This window comes from Venturia canescens, chromosome 1, assembly GCF_019457755.1.
Source record: "Venturia canescens isolate UGA chromosome 1, ASM1945775v1, whole genome shotgun sequence".
Lineage (NCBI taxonomy): Eukaryota > Metazoa > Arthropoda > Insecta > Hymenoptera > Ichneumonidae > Venturia > Venturia canescens.
Window position 1 is genome coordinate 8,458,461 of NC_057421.1, and position 18,100 is coordinate 8,476,560.

Below are 18,100 nucleotides of genomic sequence, written 5' to 3' on the forward strand. Positions count from 1 at the left end.
AGGATATTTTGTTACGAATAAAGATTAGTGGTTGCAAAATTCGTAGCTCTGAGCTCATGTGAAGAACTTGATTGCTCATTTGAGTTCGGATTCGTGGCTCATCACCGAATCTGGGAATCGTGATCGAATGAAATGTTCGGCTACGTAAAATGCGTCAGCAATCCTTTGAGGATTGAAGTAGATGAAAGGGTATAAAGATACTGAAGAAAAGATACATCAATCAATAATTTACTTGACTGCTTAAAAACAAGTGATTCCAGTGATATTTGGATTACGCGAAGGTGTACGGATCGGCAGTTTTACTCGAGCACGGTTGTACATCGTCCGGTGCTTGCCATTGTCCGGACCAAACAGCAGCTTGTAAAATCTTAACGTCCGCAGATTCGTCTCTCTCGTTATTGCCTCGAGCAACGAGTTCCCACGGCAAACCATTGGCAGTTGCTTTAGCATTTTCACGCCGGGACAACGCTTGGGAGGCGGTAACACTTCTCACCGCGTTTTCCCAGTACATCTGCAAGTCGTTGTTCGCTGTTGATTGTAAGTGCGCAATTTTCGTCGCATTTTTAGAGGCACTGCTTCTTCGATCGTTGCCCGAAGAAATACTCTCGGCGCCCCGATTTTGTTGCGGCCTCTCGATTGTCCGAAGGGGCAATTTTCGCGGCACTCGACGTAATTGATTATTATCCCCACTTGCTGTGCTCCCCGGCGCTTTAGAATTATTTACCCCGTTACCGCCGCTCAAACTGTCTCCACCGTCGCGTCGTCTTCGTCCTCGTTTGTGCTCGAGATCATTGCTCTCGTCCCGCTGCATTGGCGAGTTCACTATTCCATCCTCGTCCTCGTCTTCGTCGTCGTGGGACAGAAAATGTTGTCGGGCCGACGCCCAATGATCTTTTTTGCGCTGATTCGCTTTTCCATTTCCTGTTGTCAGATGGGACACGCTACTTGTATCTCCACCTCCGATACGCTTTGTATTTTGTTGATTTCGCACAGCCCAAGACTGCTTCGGACTTCTTTCTTTCAACGTAATCTGCGAAATTGGAAAAAAATATTCATTGAAAATCAATCGATTTACAGCTCTAATAGATCCCTGCGAATGAAGTGATCGATGTTTTCTTATTTTTTCTTCAATCATTTTACACGAGCAGAATAAAAAAAAGAACGAAGTAACAGAACATGGCTGATTTTATTCGCTCTGTTAATAAATGAATTAGCCTTTAGTGACAAACAAAGAAAAATCAATAATTCGTATCGAAAATGATTTTATAAATGACTTTTAAGAGACCCTAACTGAATGTGTTTGAAAATTTTGCCTCGTACTTTGTAATTTTCATTACGAAAGGAATTTCATCCCCGACAACGAAGATACAACGCTTTTCGTTAACTGTAAAATTGCTTTCATTTTAGTTGGTCAACACCTACTTCGGATTTAAACAATAAATAATAGCGTGGGCCGCCAGTTTTCAACCTTAGAGCAACACGTGTCACGGCTAGAACTGCGTGTATTTTTATTCTCATAATCTCATTTGGATTCGACGAATCTTCCACTGAGACACATTTACTGTAATATGCTTCAAGTTTTTTCTCCTCGTAATTTTTTTTTTTATCGTACGACCTTTCAATATTTTTTCTGAATTAAAACCTTACATGAAATATTTTTTGAATTTGATGGAGAAATTGTATTATAAACCACTCTATGAGGGGTAAGCGATCAACGAATCGAACTCCATTAAACGAAATAAAGTTGAAAATAAGTTTTTTACTTGAGAAAATCAGGGTAGTTTCTCCCTCAGGTGTTTAGAGTCAACATCCAGCGACATTCTATCCACTCAGGCTAAAATCTCGAATTCTATACTGTCCGGTGACATAAAACACAGTTGAAAATGATAAATTTTCTGAATTATTCAATCTACGTTCAGTGAATGATATTTCTCATCAGCACCCAGCGTATGTGTGTATATAAGTTGTTTTCATTAGAATGAAAAAGTATGGATATAGTGTTGGGTTGAATTGAGAATTGAGGCTGGTGTGGAAAACGATGGTACGAGCATATTATTAGATGTCTGATAGATAATCGAGTCGATTAATTCGTGATGATGATAGAATGTTATAATCAATTGTCTTTTGATTGTGGAAATTGTGGAATAATATCGTACCTCTTAAAACTTTCGAGTGTGTGAAAAGTGTTGTTCTCGAATGGTCCTCGAGCCACGTGGTTTTAACTTTTTATGCTTGGTTTCCAATGTGCGCTCCGGCAATATTTCTCTTACGACTACAACAAGGGAGCAGCTTTGTTGGGAGATGACGAGTGGCTCATAATCAATGAAACTACGACCTCGATTTAAAGACTTTTCATTGAAAAAAAATCTTGCGAGCTCAATGCAGCTTGGATTCTTTAGATCGACTTCGTAGTTTGGAACGTTTTTTCGGTACATTTTCTCAACGATCTGTACCCTTTCGCACGCACATGATCTAATTGAAAAAAACGTGGGTCTAAACTACTCATCTAATTCGCGGTTCCCCGACTATTCAAAACTAAATGTTGACTAAAAAATCTAATATAAAAAATATGAAAAATCGGTAAAAAAGCATCATAAACATTGCTCCATTTCCTAGGTTCGATCTAAATACCACGGCATCTCGAAAAGGCCGTGGAAAAATGATCTCACTAATTATTCAGAGATTCGTGTATTCGTTGCTTGATCGAAGTCACTGTGTTATGTGAATTCGTTCATAACTCAGTATCGAGCAACAGTTATAAGAGACCAATCCATAAACGAAGATAAGGAAAATGAGAAAAAAGAATGCGTGATGAAATATTTACCCCGGAGGACGAGGAATTGGTAACAGGTTTGTAAATCTGATTGGGAATGTGATCGTCGCTGGATGGGTCCTTGCAAACGTCACCATGTCGACCATGGATCCACGTAAGGAGAAATGCCAGCAGGGCACACGAAAGTCCAAGACCCGCAGCTGCTGTCAGTTGAGAACGAGTTCGTCGAGGAACCCAACCGCTAGCGTAATATTCCCATATTGAAAAAACGAGAAGGACACTTCCGGTCACATAAGATAGTCCAATGCCACTGAACACCCATACGTTCTAAAAAAAAAAACGTTAATTAGGAAAATGTTCTTTTAAAATTTATTTGAATTACGATCAGGATTTTTGATACGAAAATAGGGTGTTTGTATTTTCGAGGAACTCTTACCAATTTGGTCCAGTTAAACGGGAACATGTACACAATGTGTGAAATGTCGAGAAAGAGAAGAAGCGTTGTGACTAGGAGACAAAACACAGCAACGAAAATCATGAACCGTAAACGGCCGACTAGAGGCAGCATAAACAAGCTGACTTTGGCAGTGCCAGAACTGCATAAGGTAGCCAAACACGCTACTGATGTAATCTGCAAAAAAATTCACAGGTTCGTCACATACCAGGAGTCAAGTATTTTTTCTAATCGTTCACTGCCAAAGACGTTTTTGCTGGTAATTTTATTTATTGGATATCAAATTATTATTTTAGGTAATTTAGAGTAGTTCAGTCGATGGGACCAGAATTATAATTTTTTGTTGTATCAGATTCATCGATGGGCAACATGGAAAGTTATCAAACGAGGAAAATTTTTCTAGTTCATACGTCCAATTGATGGTCTCAATAATATATCAACAATTGAAAAAAAAATAAGTTTTTAACAATTTTGTATACTGACGAGAAGCAAAAGTCTCACGAATCCTGGAGTCGTTCTGAGGTGACCCTGGACATCACAGTAAAGGACGAGGTGAGTCCCTCCGGGCCATGGCAGTACATTAGCGGAAGAGCCATGCCTTCGATCACCGTGCCCATAGTGACCGTGGTAATTGGCATGTGAGTCCCATGAGTGGACAGTCGAATGAACACCAGGCGAATCCAGCTCCGAAGATTGAGAGCTGATTCGCCCCCCTGTCCTGCTACCTGCTATTTTCAAAATCATACGATTACAAAAAATTTTATTTGTTACAAAATTTTGCATGAATCTTAAAATCATTTCGTTTTTGATTAGGTGCATAATCAAAAATAAAATAAATTCAAGTCTGTGATCTCCGATCATACCGATTTCGAAATCCTGAATGTCCTCGGGTTTGGAATACGCCGAGGGCGGTGGTTCCAAGTCCCTTATTTCTTCTAACAATAACACCTCTATTTCATCGGCTGCGTATAAATCGGAGACCGAGCGAAGGTGATGCCGGGTTTCGGTCATTACTTTAAGGGAACTTGTCTTGCCTCCCTTATGCCCGTTTCAATATTATGTCAGTATCCGATGTTCTCTTTTCCTGTTGATTATCCCAGCATATCTGAACCTTCCATTGAAGCTTTTTATTATCCTCTAACTGACCATTGGTGGTTGTATAATTCTCTGTCGCTGCCTGTGATCATTTTTGATCCTGAATGGGCACATGTTTCTGTATCAATATAAAGCAAACCCAATTATCATTGATGATATTCAGTACCTACGAGTTTCTATAGTTTCATAACATATTTTTTCGATTTTTTTCAATCGAACGGTGAGGTAAACCTTGAAGGCCCTCAACCCACAGTCACCCCTGTATGAGTCAAAGTTTGAAGCAAGTCTTTCATAATTTTTCATTTGTATATAGAATGAACAAAAGGTATCGAATTGGAAAATTTATCCTACATTAGAATTCAAAGAGAATTCTCAATAGGAAAATGGTTTCATTGTTGCAATATACATATTTGTATAAATAGTCGAGGCATTCTTTATATCATTTTAGTAAGAACAAAATTTGTGAGAAATCTCAAATCGGAACATTTTTGTAGGGGTCTATAGTTTTCTAATTTTTGTAATTTATCAATGAGAGGTAATGCTTGATTTTTTATGAATATTTTATATCTTATTTAGTTTCACTATTAGGCATTTTGTTTCATCAACATTCAGGAATTTTATGAGGATTCTATCTTCCCGTAACATTACAGCAATAATTTTTTTTCTTACCGTCATTCAATTTGCTCAATTGTCGCAAATATGACTTCATTATTAACCTTTTGTTTCATAAAAATTTTAAAAACACTGAAATCTGTATGAAATCAATAATTTGACAGCTGAAAAATTGTACTTCTCAGGTTTACACTAAAATTCCGACGTGTAAGCGTAATTAAACGAGAATTTAATTTTTCAGTATTTTGCAGAATTTTCTGACTCAGGTTGTTGAACAATTCAATAAATAATAATTTTGCAAGTCTTTGAAAGGCAATAAAATTACAGTATCTATCATAAGAAAGTGAAGTTCCAAAATTCCCTACATTTGTGACTCTTGCTAATAATAAAAAAAAAGAATATTTACGATATTTCATTCTTGGAACAACTTACCTCAGTTGATCTCGAGTCTATAGTAACAAGAGTTCGTTACATTGTTTATAATTTTTTTCACAGAGAATCTCATTGTAAATTTTTCGAAGTGTCGCCATTATACGAGTGCAGGAAATTTATACTGCATGTGAAACAAAGTGTCACATACACATACACGCGCACATGCAACGAGTCTTAGGGCACACCTCTTGCGTGGGTTTTCTCGCACTCATGATTTAGGGCACGAGCAATCACATTCTTTCACTCATACTTGAACGACTGAGTACTTGGGCGGGGATTGCGTTTTTCGTTCTATTATTCGTTTATTTTTGGTAACTGTATCACCTAATATCACTGTAACTTACTTTATTATTGTCTAGTAATCAGATAATCAAAAAAAAAGCATTCATTATCGAGCTCCGTGTATTCAGTTCTCGTTGGTCTCGTGCTAAAGCTCCCGAATATCCAATTTTCGAAAGATTACACAAGAAAGAGGAAAGAGCTGCGTTCACTGAATCGCGCAGGGGTGATTTAGTTTCACACTTTTAATGTAGAGGCGCTGACGATTAGAAAAATTGACGCGTCGCCAGGGGGATAACTATGCTCTTCAACATCGACTTCCAACATTTTCATTCGATTTTTTGGACTCCAATCGTTCGAGATTCATGTTTGAAGGTTTGTTTCTATTAAATATCAAAAACAAAATGTTTGAATCAATGAAAGAACTTTAAAAGACAGCCAAAAATGTTTAATTTTAGTTTTATTGAGATCTCTCTTCTCGAACGGTTTTTTGTTCTAATACAGCTGATCAATATATCGATTACAACATTCCCTGTCAACTTTATTAGCTCCCCCCAATTGATTCGATTGATTTTTTTTATATACTCTATTGGAGTCCTACAATTTGATGTAGCATGATGAAGAATTTAAATCGTGAAATGTTTATTATTATTTTTCTTCGAAATCGCTCGGCGGTCGTTTGGTGATGTATGTTATCGCGCTTGTATCTTTATCGTATTAATGATATAACATTTTTATTTCAAAAAAATAAATATCTCTAATTGTTTGAGACGTGACGGGTGATTTCTGAATGAATTATTCAAATGTTAATTGAAACATTTTTATGTTAATTGACATTTTTATTCTTGAGGAATTGTACAATCACTTAACATTAATTATTCGAGTGCCACATCACTTCGAGTAGGTTTGGGAGTTTTTCTCGATAAACATTGTTTGAAATATCGTATGTAGAAAAGATTTATTCAAACAGGGAAGATTAATTTCATATTACACTCAAGCAGGAAGCAGAACATAAAAATCATACACGCAAAGCAAAAGCAATGATGATTTTTTCTTGAATATTGATAATTTCTTGGTTTAATTCTATTGAATATAAGAAAATCTGAATTGTTTCCACCGTGAATGACGTTCATTCAGCCACGCATTTTCTAAAAAGAGAGAATAATGATTACGCTATTGTACCAAAAGTCTCGATATTTGAGACCAAATTTCAGTTTGGAAGTTACCTTTACAGCTTTATATGCATTCATCAATTGTGCACGGGTCATACCCGAACCACAAAGTTTTTTTATTTGAATATCATTCGGAGCTTCTATGTAGAATAATTCTTCAGAAAGCATCACCGTACCAGACACAGAAACTAACCCCGTTATTTCAGAGGGAAGTGAACAATTTTTTATACGAACGTCAATTTTTTCAGAACCGTTCGCTATAGAGCCGAGGCCATATTGAATTATTTTTTCACGTGTGTATTTTTTATAGGATCGAAACTTCGTTCTGACGGTTCCACATATTGCTGAAAAAAAATAATTGCGTATATCACAAAAACAATTTCAAGATTCACTCAAAATCGAATAGATTCACTCAGTGAATGATTCGTCATTGAAAATACTTAAATATCGTCAAACACTCGAATAAAGTTAAGCATTCTAATTCATCAATATTCACGAATTGAATCATTCGCTGGGTTGAACGAGTTAATAGGGGAGTATGGGGCAAAGTGGCCCACTTAAGGAATTTAACGAGTTTTGTCGGTTAGCACATGGTCATTTACTTATTTTTATGTCCCAAAAATGATTCCACCTCCTTATTTCTCGAATTTTGAAAAAAAAAAATTTGGAGCAAAGTGGCCACCCTCTCAAATGTGGTGAAAATCGATAATTGTCATTTCTCGTTAAAAAGACGTTGTAATTGACTGTTCCCGCACGGAACATTGAAGGCTGCGATAAACCGAAAAGAAACGAGGCATAGTAGGGACCCTCCTTCGATGGGATGGAAAAAAATTAGTCGGACTACTTGGATAAATTTTGCCATTACCCGTGGCAAAACCCCGTTCTTATCGGGCAAATCGTGGGAAAACCGCCATTATCACGAGTCCGTCGTATCGCGCAAATCTAGTGAGTAAGAAAAAAGAGATCATCAAAAAAGAAAAATTCTTGTCTGCGGCGGACGTTGCTTGTATTTTTTGCGATCAACTTTATTCGCATTCCTCCGAAGACTGGATTCGCTGCGAAACATGCCTAAAATCGGTGCACACCTTGTGTGCAGGTGTCGATGAAGATGAAGTCCGTTATAAGTGCGATTTTTGTCAATCAAAATAAAATAGACATTTATCAGTAATTCGCAAAATGATTCTCACCCTCTGCCTCAAATAAAAAAAAAAATAAATAAATAAAAAAAATTTTTTTAAATGAATTTCTCAGAAAACATAGAATTCTTACTGATCCTGCGCCTCAGAAATCGGAATTCCGTGAGTGGCCACTTTGCCCCAGAATTCAAAAATGCCCCAAAAAAGTGGGTGGCCACTTTGCCCCATGTTCCCCTATTTAGGTGCTATTGTGTTGAGCAACGGAAATTTAAACAATCAAATTACTTACTGACAAAGTTTCCGACATTGCTACGAATTTCGGACCAATCAATTTTCTTTGCATTGGCTATCTCATCATTCCAAGTACCTAGGCTCAGGGAGACTCTTGTGTAAGTATCAATTATTAATTGGTAGTTCCCAACATTTCCCAAAGAGTTTTTTGGGTCTTCGATTTTTACGCAGGATGCACCATCTATGGTAATTGGCTGTATGAAAATATGTTTGTATTACAGAATAGTATACATACCTAGGGAGGGAAAGTAGACTACTTCAAACCGCGGGCAAAATTGTCACCCGAGCCGAAGGCGAGGGTGATAAGTAGGTGGAGCTTATACTATTTTTCACCACACATGCACCGAAAGTTCAACTTTCAGATTTCGGAAAGTTGAACTTTCGGTGCATGTGTGGTGAAAAAGGGGCTTTTCCAGTGAGCAAATGCTACAAAAAGAGCCATATTAAAAACAAGTCAGCATTTTCTTAAACCTATTCTCGGCCAGTTCTGCAGTGCCGTGGAAAATATATTTTTTTCCACATAGTAGATTCATGCAATAACTGAAAGAGAATGTTATAGAATAGTAACTCGATTTGTTTCGCATTTTTTTATACAAAAACGAGTATTCGTACTCTAGAAGCTGAAGTTTTACTTGATTGTCAGTCTTTCCTGACTTGAGGTCGCTCTACCTTTTGTCGCAGGATCGAACTGAGAAACAACGAAACGAAGCAGTCAAATGCTTGCATAAAGAGCTTCATTTTTTCTGTTATTATACAAGTTTTCAACCATAGGGATTACGGATCAAGAAGATTTCTGCTATTCATTTACGTTGAATAGAATTTTTTAAACGTTTTTTTTCAATTTTATATTTTGGAAGATTGGAAATATTTGGAACAATTTAAATATTGTTCCAAATACATATGAACTTGTGGCCGGGAAGAGGTCAATATTATAAATTGGTCATAGATTCAAACAAATGGATTACAAAACGTTTCAAATGAAGACGTTCTAGCCCATGGATACTTTTGAGAAAAATGTTTAAAAAATTCCTCCGAATTTAGTAAATACCATTTTTAAATCAAAATAAAAAAGTTTCATGCAAGAAATAAAAGTTTGCGGAAAATTCTTTGGAAGACTTTCGATGTGTGTGCGAAATCGTTGGGTAGGGTTGTTTCGTAAAAAAACAAAAGTTCGATTAATTCGATCTTTTTCCCGCCCGAACGTTCTCGCGCCAAAAGGGCCGCGCCGAATCATCCTGCTCCGGAATTGTAGAGATATTACTGATGGCAATGTTGAAAGACCAAAAACACTTCAAATATATTTTGGAGTAGTGACTTAGACCTACGCTATTCAATTTCATGAATCTGTACAAATCTTCAGCTTGAATCTCCACTGCCATACAGTGAATGAATTTTCCGCGTCCATTGGTAATTACGAATTCCAGTCCTAGGAATTGGCTTCTCACTGGGTCTATCTTGCTGACGTAACCACAGATCATACTGTAATCAGTATGCAAGGATTAATGTTGAGCATGAAAAATTATTAGAAGGTAGAAAATTCAATACTTGGCTCACATACACGGTCTGATCGCCAATTTCTATAGAGTCTACGCACTCGTTCGTTGAAAACTTAGCCAATTGCTCAGGTTTCTGGCATCAATCAAACGAAAAATAGACAATTAATAATAATAATTATGTTTATAATAATGATTTTTATAAAAATGAAGGAAAATGGTCAGCAATTTCAACAGCATTCATCGAATCTGTTGGTCATTTCTTTGAATACGGCGAACAAAATAGTGTTGGTAGTTTTGATTGAGCACTTGTGCTAGGTGGACATGTGCTGATATCAGTGTTTGGTTGCTTGCTACAATAATGTCAATTCCCAAATCAAGAAAGAGCAGTACCAACCCAGTAATTCATTATGACTGTGAAGACTGTCTGGTGAGGGCGTGTTATCGAGGATGAGTAACTTTGGAGATTATTTCCAATAATTGAGTTGAACTCCAACTGAATACTGAAACACCAGTTGGCAATAGGTTTATTAAGTAAAAGATTTAAAAGTCACTGTTTATTTGTCTTGAAACTAATTGTTGTGTTTTAGTTGTGAAATTAAGTTGTGTTTTTTGATGGCGCAGCAAATTTTCTACGATTCACGTTTCAAAAATTTGGTCTTGAGATCAATAATTCAATTTCAATGGCGACTTGAAGGTATTTTAATGAAAAATCGATAAATGTCGAGCCTAAACAATTTTATTTTGAGCTCTCCTTCTTGATCGCTCATTTTTTGGTGGTGTGACAACTATTTTGGTTTGAGGAATCCAAATAAAATAGGTTTTGTTTTCGATATTGTTTTTATCCCGGTCTTTGTACAGCAAGCGTAAAGAAAAATGGAAATATTGATTCAAAACTATAGGGATTCTCATGATCTGGATCCTTCCTGCTGTTTAAAGAGTCACGCCACAAGGAATAAAGGGAACAAACCAATATTACCGATCACGGTGACCACGAGCCGAGAATATCAATCTGTAACACTACAAAAAATTTTAGAGCGAAGAGTAGCTACCAAGACCTTTATCTAAACTCACTCGCATACGAGACGATATCAGACGGAAAATAAATCTTGGCATCCAGTGAAAAAAATGAATTTGTTATTACGCGATCAAGTATTAATTGACCAGTTCAAAAAGCTATTAAATACTCAAAAATGTTCAAACTATACGAAAAAATGTGAAAGAATGTGAGTGGTTGTAAATAGGCGCCGCGCTATAAAATAACTCTGTTCGAATGATCGGACGTGTACTCTTTCGATAATAAAAAAAAAAAAAATATGGAAATAACGAGTTTTTTGGCAATTTTAAAAAATGTTTAAAATAACAAAATTTGTATTGTTGATTCGATAATATTTTGTATTCATCAGTTTAAAGAAAATGGTCTCGTTACATTGGAAAAAAAAATTTCGTTTCAGTGGATACGAAAATAAGTTTTCACCGCCTCGACATTTTTAACGGTTCTTTCTGTTTTCGTTGATCGCTTTAGCTTTAGTTACGTTTTTTATATTCGTCGAGCCCTGGCTGAGATGAATTGTTTTTGCACCCGTTGGTAATAGCACTCGATGAAAATTTAAGGTAAGCCGACCCCTTTTTTTTAAGGCTCTTAAAATCACGGTACTCAAACTTCGTAGCGCGGGCTCACTCTCCTTGCAATTCTAAGCAGTCGCTTTCTGTTCCAACTCCGTCTACTATTCTCATTCTTTCTCGGACATGCGCAATCGCCTCGGCTCTTGCTTATCTCTGTTTGTACGCTGCTTATCTCGTTATGCACTAATTTAAGATTGACAGCTCCATTATAACACCTGCAAGCAACGATTTCCTTGTGTTGAAAAAACTGTTTGACTAGAAGAACCTATTTTCAATAATTTCATCTACTATCAAGAGACGCTATTAAGGAGGGTGGATCGCGACGATATAATATTGTCATACTAAACCATGTTAAAAATATTAAGAATTTCAAAATTATAAGAATTTAGAAAATTTGGTAAATGTATTCTTTAAAAATATATAAGATAATATAAATTTTTTAAGATTTTTCTACCACACAGCTCTCGAGTAATTGAACACTAAAGTTCACGTGCATAAGCATAAAGTTAACATATATACAGTTATATATCTCGTGCATAAGAACTTCGATTTAACGCTCAAATATTCGATAACCATAAAAAATTTTGAAAAAAATTGTATTTTTTTCTATACTTGATGTCAAAGAATGTTATCACCAAATTTTATAAAATTCTTATTATTTTGATTTCGTGATCCACCCTCCTTAAAAAAGTAGCTTGCGCGAGCCCTACCGCACTTTTATGTACTCGAATATGACGTTTTTCGGGCCTTTCGACTTTTTTTAAAAACGTCAACTCAAAAATATAATTATCCTTTTGAGTACACACCTCAGCCCAGTTCCGGGAAGTACACACGGGCTCCAATGGCCCCCATAGATTTTTCAACGCTCACTGTCAGAAAACTGTTTATTCCATTTGGGTTTAACAAAAACAAAAATGCAGCTTAAACTCTCTAGAAAGCGATAGGATAAAATATATAAAAAATATAGAACGCTCGTCAAAAATGCACGGAAATGTGTGAAGTCGCAAAACTGCTCTTTCTTACAAAAAAAATCATAATTTCGTTAGTTTTTTCAATTGAATAAAATTTTCAGAAATGTCTCATTACGTATATTAGTAATTACATAAAAAATAGAGCAATATTGGGAGTTTCAAAAAAGATATTTATTCGTAAGTACGAGCATGAGATGTTTTGAAGTTGAAAATCTTTTTTTTATTTACAAACATATAAACACATACAAAAACATGTTTTTCATAACGTCACCGAATGCACATGCATTCCTATCTTCAATTCAACATTCATTTCATACCCCCGCATTCGAGGCATAATAGTATTCTGTGCTCATCGCACATGGGCCTGTGACAAGAGGGGCACATTTGTCTCGTTTTCCGGTCTCTACTCCGTGGGCATAGTCTACAGCGAATTTTTTTATCCAAGTGTCTTATTCCTTCTGATGCTGCCATTTGGTGTTCCCTTCTGAGAATTCCACCAATTGCAAATTTTATATTAAGACGCAATGATAGAGTTTCTAATCGCTCTTGTAGGTATGGTCGAACAAGATATTGAATGATTTCATCCAAACATTTGCTTGGCGACATAATCTCATGGTCCTCCCCACGGTTTATGGCACTGCACTTATGTAAAATGCGTGCATTCACTATGGCTTGATCCAGCATTCCGAAAAAAAAACGGAGTGGCCATCTCCGTGTGACTCTTGCTGTCGTGTACGAATTACATAACTGATCGAAAGTATCTGTTCCAACTTTAGTGATATTATAATGGTGCACGATATCAGACTTCCTACCAGTTATATTAGTTGTTCGTAAATGCGAGGACGCCAGCACGACGACTTTATATTTTTTCGGAGAAAAAGACAGCAGTGTCAAATCTGACGTGAAAGCGAACTTCGTGGAGGGTGGTTTTTTGTCGACGAGCAAAAATTCAGCTGGGATTTCTCTTTTATTTTTCCGAATGGTACCAGTGATTTCCATACTGTATGGTGCTTTCAACATATTTATCAGCAGTGGTATGGACGTAAACGAATCATCACATGTGACCGATCGTCTCGTTCCATGAATTGGTTTAGTGACCTCTGCAAAAAAGTCTTCCGCTGTTTTAGTCGGACTGTTTCCAATTTTCCCAAGGTAAGGAACGCCATGGATCTGTCAAATATCATTATTATTGTTGTTATTGAGTTATACACAAATTCGCTACGACTTAACAATTCGCAAGTATAAAAACTTACCAGATACGAGGTTCGGGCATCATTTAGCGTGATTATTTTTATCCCACATTTGTCAGGCTTGGATTTTATAAACATACGGAACGGACATTTTCCCTGGAAGCTCAGAAATTGTTTGCCCACAGTGCAATATTTGCTTGGCTTGTAGTAACGACTACAATTGCCAATGAACAAGTCCCAAAGTTTGCGTATCGGAGCTAACCTGTCGTTCGGCTCTCGAGATGCTTTTACATCGAAACGTAGACATTGTGCAATGAAAGTGAATCGTGGTCTGGACATAACGCAGCGATAGAACGTGGTGCCGTTTATCTTGTCCCACAGATGTGCAGTGGGTACGTTGTTGGATTTCCACCGTCCGGAATAATATAGAAGTCCGATGAATGCTGAAATTTCAGCTACGTTGGTATAGTGACGGTAGCATGTTCGTGGCCGTTTATTGTCGCGAATCATCGTCAGGCAAACTTCTTCAATTTTTTCATTTGTACAGTCTACGATTATTTTCAACATTTCATCGTTAAAAAGAAGTTTCCAGAGCTCTTCAATTTTTTGTACATTGGAAGCTTCATGTTGAGGCGCAGGTGTGATTAACTCGGCAGCGGAATTTCGATCTGAAAAAATGTAGACAATTATAAGCTTCGATATTCCTGTCCCTGACAACTTCCGTCTCTTTCTATCTCGTTCTCTCTCTCTATCTCTTTATTATATTTCTTTTTAATTTTGCTTCGACTTTGCAATCAATTTAATTTATATTTACTCAATTTTTATTTCTTTTTTTCAAGTTAGTTTTAGTTTTTACGCTTATTGTAGTGCGAAAAAGCCCAGCTCAGATTTATTGTAACTGTGCTCGGTTCTTCTTAAATTGTCTAACAGGTTTCTAAGGCAAATAAACATTACCATCATCATCTCTCTCTCTCTTCGGAGAAATGGTAGACAAACTGGAGAATTTACTGTATTAGCTGACTACTGTAGAAAGATGTTTTTCCTACCTGAATGTCGTGATCCCGATCTAGTATGCCACTTGAACCCATTTCTCCCCTTCAAAATGGTCGTTGGTCGACCTCGAGCACGTGGCTGTAGAATGCGTCTGTTGTGCGTCGCATTTTCTTGTTCGTCGTCATCGATTTCTGAGTTAGTCGATGTCTCATAGTCACTGTTATGCGACTCTTCCGACAGAATATCTTCCTCGGACTCTGAGGAATCGTCACCAAAGTTTTCTGTTTCCTCACAAGGATCAGCGTACGAGGAAACCTGGTTTTGCCAAAGGTAATACGCCATCTGCGCACAAATTTTGAAGCAGTAAAGTCAAAGAAAAATAAAAATCGGAGTAAAAAAATCCGAGTAATAAATAAGTCGAACATAAATATTTAAGTATTTTAACGTTTGTACTTATCTCAATTGCAATCAATCCTAATAAAAAATAAAAAAAATCGCACTTTTCACAATAAAACTCACGCGAAATACGCACAAGGACTCCAGCGGGGTTCCCAGCAGAAACGCGGTGTCGAGTATTCGACTGCCAAATACAAACTAACGCTTTTCCTTTGTTACAAACCCGGAGGGAGCCCTTCGGCCTATAATTGAGAGTGGGGGGAGCTCAACTGTTTCAACATTCGGTTCGGAAGTTGGCGTTGGGTTCCACTGGACCCCAGGTGTACTCGAAGGATCTGTTTGTAAAAACAAGGCAGGGTCAAATGAACGTGCCCTCTCGAGAGGGCCATTGCGCGACGTCCTCTTGGTGCCAGCCCACGAGGCTCGGTAACTCTCCGTTTCCCAGTTGTCTAATGAAAATATTTATGTTTTGGCTCTTCCATTACATCACCCGCTCCGTGCGTCCTTGTCGAGCATAAACTTTTACTTTACGTTGGAACATCTTCTTTTTCGAACGCGTCTTCAGAACGAACTTTTTGTACTCTCAAATATCTGTGATCGTAGGTATTGATGATTAAGGTTGTATTAGCATGCACACATTGATGGACGGAGATTTCGTTACCACGATGATTGCGAATATCTGAAAAGACAAATGTTCTGGATGATGCTCAAAGATTGAAATATTCAAATATAATTACATTTCATGTTCGACGTATATTTTTTATAGGTTTTTGGAAACAGTTTTTGGACCGGAGAGTCATAACGACTCAACGATATTAACAATAACGAATGCGGATATGCATGATTGTTGCACTATACGATACGCAAATATGCCGGTTTTATTATAAAAATGCTCTTCATATTGGCCTCGTTAGCGAGCCAGCAGAATATTGGTCCTACGTCGAGAAATTCTTCAACGGCATAAATCCTGCGCTGCGTACAGGCACTCCGGCGTTGAGTCTCGTGAAATTGTTACAGTTGAAGATGAAGTCCGATGTAGAATAAACACCCTGCCGTTATGCAGTTTCTATGATTAAGGTGATCTATCACTTGCGTGAGTGCGACAGAGATAATTGCAAAAGGGTTACACGTTTTACTCGGACATCCTTGATTTTTTGAGAAAAATAAAAGTTACACCTTGTTTTCTATAAAATGAGAATAGCGTGTAACTTTCTTTCAAATATCAACCTACTCGGAATAAAACGTGCAGCAGGATTTTTACCGACTGAACAACTGATAGATCACGTCGTTAAGATGATGGATCAGTCGGTAATCACAACCGTGAGTGCGAGAGAGATAGCTGCAAATTTTGAAAACGAAATTTTTCCACATCGTTCGTCTGATCGAAAAAATAAAAATGTCATTTTTATTATTTTAATCGAACGAACGATGTCAAAGAGTTTCAATTTCAAAAATTCGAGGTGTGATTACCGACTGATCCATCATCTTAAGTCAAAAAAATGATTCAATGAATTCGCAGAGGCCAACTCCATGGATTTTCCAGGTGTAGTAGCCGGTAAAGTAGGGAGTTAGTGTAGGCAAAGAAGAAGCTCGGCTCATCGTGGCACAGAAAAAGAAGGGATTTTTGCGTTCCGTTGTAGATATGCAATCGACGAATCACCAGTAGCAATGATGAGTAAGGATGAGATCTATAATTTCTCTTTTCACTTGAAAGTATCAAAATGTTCCATTATTACATCGAACCACTAATGAAAATCTCTAAAAATCCTCAGGCCCGAATTTTTTTAATTCAAATTTTCATACTCGTCATAAAACTCTGGTGCCAGCACAATTTTGTGAAATATTATTATAGACTCTTAATAATAGTAAATGGACCGAGACATCGCATCTATTCTAAGAGGGTCTTTTGCATGGAAAGTGTGGAAACTTAACGCTCAACTAATTGTTTTTCAGGGACGAGTTTTCAATTTTTTTGTCTTCGCCTAGTTCTCTGGAGTTGGAGACTTGGTGAATACACTTTTCAGCTACTTTCTCGAATGGTGAGTTTCCCCAGTGGACTTTCCTATTCCCTCAAATCTGATGATGTAACTTAAGAGGCAGGAACGGGGAGGCTCGAGCATCTTATTATATGCGTAGAGCTCTACGAATGAACGGCTGACGATGATTAATAAATGTGACTCATATGACTCTCGCATATGTTTTTTTAATGAACCTTCCCGACGTTTCGCACTTATAGATATTGGCTTCGATAATCCGATTGAAATTTTTGCGATAATGAAACCGATAAATATAAAATTAATGCAACAATGATGATACGTAAAAATATAGACCTGTCTGGCTTTTTCAGCGAGTCTTTTTATCACCGAAGATTCCAACGATATATCGCAATCAGGGATAACGCTCTTGAATAGAAAACTATATTGATTATTGATCTTGAATATTTTATGCGAACAGTCCAAATCGGGACATTAACATATATATTGGTCGTATCAAAAATTGAGCAACTAATCAAATCGTTTATTTTTATCGAATGGAATGAATTCTTCAAAATTGTGTTCCAGGGGAAGAGAGCGGAATTAAATAAGTTTAAGGAGTCGTCTTATTGCAGGATCAATCTTTAAATTTATCAATGGCGATTCACCAATCGAATTTAGGATACCAGAAATCAAAAGATTTCACAGCTTTATGGATTCTCATTTCTCTCATTTTCTTTTCACCCTCAAATATATTTTCTTTCACCGGCTGGGCAACCTGAAACGGGCCAGGCAACGCGGATCGAAAATACGGTTGGTCGAGACATGTGCTGAATTCTTACTTGTGTACAATACTCTTCAGACGATATGAAATCAATTCGACTGGATGAGCAAGAGGATTTTTATAAATTAAGTGATTTTATAAATAAAATAAATAATTTTTCTAATTCATTTATGTATTTCCTGTTTGAAATCTGTTTTTATTCGTTCATTTAATTTAGTTTTGGGGTTGTCAAGCAAAAGCTGTACAATTACGGTGTGGATTTGTATTTTCTAGTACATTTTTCTTGAATCGAAAATTCTCGTTCAAGTGAAGAGCATTTGTCGCTCAGCCTCACCCCGAATTTGCAGAATCGAAAATTTTGAACGCGATTTTAACGTTATCGAAAAAGCTCTTTCAGCCAACGCAGAACGATGACGAAAATAGGCAACTT

The 18,100-nt window shown here is 37.0% G+C and overlaps 3 protein-coding genes across 7 annotated transcripts; all 3 read right to left on the minus strand.

The window, feature by feature from the left end:
* Positions 1 to 212: 212 nt before the first annotated feature.
* LOC122419188 (uncharacterized) lies at positions 213 to 5,831 on the minus strand. 3 transcript variants are annotated; one of them, XM_043433514.1, is made up of 6 exons: positions 5,367 to 5,831; positions 4,091 to 4,440; positions 3,711 to 3,952; positions 3,210 to 3,404; positions 2,825 to 3,100; positions 213 to 1,030 (listed from the first exon to the last, which is right to left on the minus strand). In XM_043433514.1, exons 2-6 carry the CDS (start codon positions 4,236 to 4,238, stop codon positions 272 to 274), a joined length of 1,620 nt encoding a protein of 539 aa, XP_043289449.1. In that variant the 5' UTR covers positions 4,239 to 4,440; positions 5,367 to 5,831; the 3' UTR covers positions 213 to 271. The 3 variants fall into 3 exon arrangements, with proteins under 3 accessions (XP_043289449.1, XP_043289447.1, XP_043289446.1); XM_043433512.1 differs by having other exon boundaries at positions 3,711 to 3,955; positions 4,091 to 4,422; positions 5,367 to 5,830; XM_043433511.1 differs by having other exon boundaries at positions 3,711 to 3,955; positions 5,367 to 5,830.
* Positions 5,832 to 6,584: 753 nt separating this feature from the next.
* LOC122415523 (uncharacterized) lies at positions 6,585 to 11,463 on the minus strand. 2 transcript variants are annotated; one of them, XM_043427695.1, is made up of 8 exons: positions 11,273 to 11,463; positions 10,717 to 10,757; positions 10,135 to 10,240; positions 9,803 to 9,873; positions 9,570 to 9,723; positions 8,243 to 8,438; positions 6,872 to 7,161; positions 6,585 to 6,793 (listed from the first exon to the last, which is right to left on the minus strand). In XM_043427695.1, exons 3-8 carry the CDS (start codon positions 10,144 to 10,146, stop codon positions 6,779 to 6,781), a joined length of 738 nt encoding a protein of 245 aa, XP_043283630.1. In that variant the 5' UTR covers positions 10,147 to 10,240; positions 10,717 to 10,757; positions 11,273 to 11,463; the 3' UTR covers positions 6,585 to 6,778. The 2 variants fall into 2 exon arrangements, with proteins under 2 accessions (XP_043283630.1, XP_043283619.1); XM_043427684.1 differs by lacking the exon at positions 10,717 to 10,757.
* A 1,142-nt stretch (positions 11,464 to 12,605) lies between these two features.
* LOC122407407 (uncharacterized) lies at positions 12,606 to 15,160 on the minus strand. 2 transcript variants are annotated; one of them, XM_043413580.1, is made up of 4 exons: positions 15,037 to 15,160; positions 14,571 to 14,859; positions 13,588 to 14,192; positions 12,606 to 13,504 (listed from the first exon to the last, which is right to left on the minus strand). In XM_043413580.1, exons 2-4 carry the CDS (start codon positions 14,857 to 14,859, stop codon positions 12,641 to 12,643), a joined length of 1,758 nt encoding a protein of 585 aa, XP_043269515.1. In that variant the 5' UTR covers positions 15,037 to 15,160; the 3' UTR covers positions 12,606 to 12,640. The 2 variants fall into 2 exon arrangements, with proteins under 2 accessions (XP_043269515.1, XP_043269524.1); XM_043413589.1 differs by having other exon boundaries at positions 14,571 to 15,160.
* Positions 15,161 to 18,100: the final 2,940 nt, after the last annotated feature.

Coding starts and splice junctions, on each gene's coding strand:
- LOC122419188 (XM_043433512.1), bottom strand. CDS start 4,238: ATGACCGAAACCCGGCATCACCTTCGCTCGGTCTCCGATTTATACGCA. Junction 3,956..4,090: donor CATTCAGGATTTCGAAATCG/GTATGATCGGAG, acceptor TTTTGAAAATAG/CAGGTAGCAGGACAGGGGGG. Junction 3,101..3,209: donor CGTTTAACTGGACCAAATTG/GTAAGAGTTCCT, acceptor TTTTTTTTTTAG/AACGTATGGGTGTTCAGTGG.
- LOC122415523 (XM_043427684.1), bottom strand. Junction 9,724..9,802: donor GAAATTGGCGATCAGACCGT/GTATGTGAGCCA, acceptor TACTGATTACAG/TATGATCTGTGGTTACGTCA. Junction 8,439..9,569: donor GATTCATGAAATTGAATAGC/GTAGGTCTAAGT, acceptor ATTTTCATACAG/CCAATTACCATAGATGGTGC.
- LOC122407407 (XM_043413580.1), bottom strand. CDS start 14,859: ATGGCGTATTACCTTTGGCAAAACCAGGTTTCCTCGTACGCTGATCCT. Junction 14,193..14,570: donor ATCGGGATCACGACATTCAG/GTAGGAAAAACA, acceptor ACATTTTTTCAG/ATCGAAATTCCGCTGCCGAG. Junction 13,505..13,587: donor ATGCCCGAACCTCGTATCTG/GTAAGTTTTTAT, acceptor GATATTTGACAG/ATCCATGGCGTTCCTTACCT.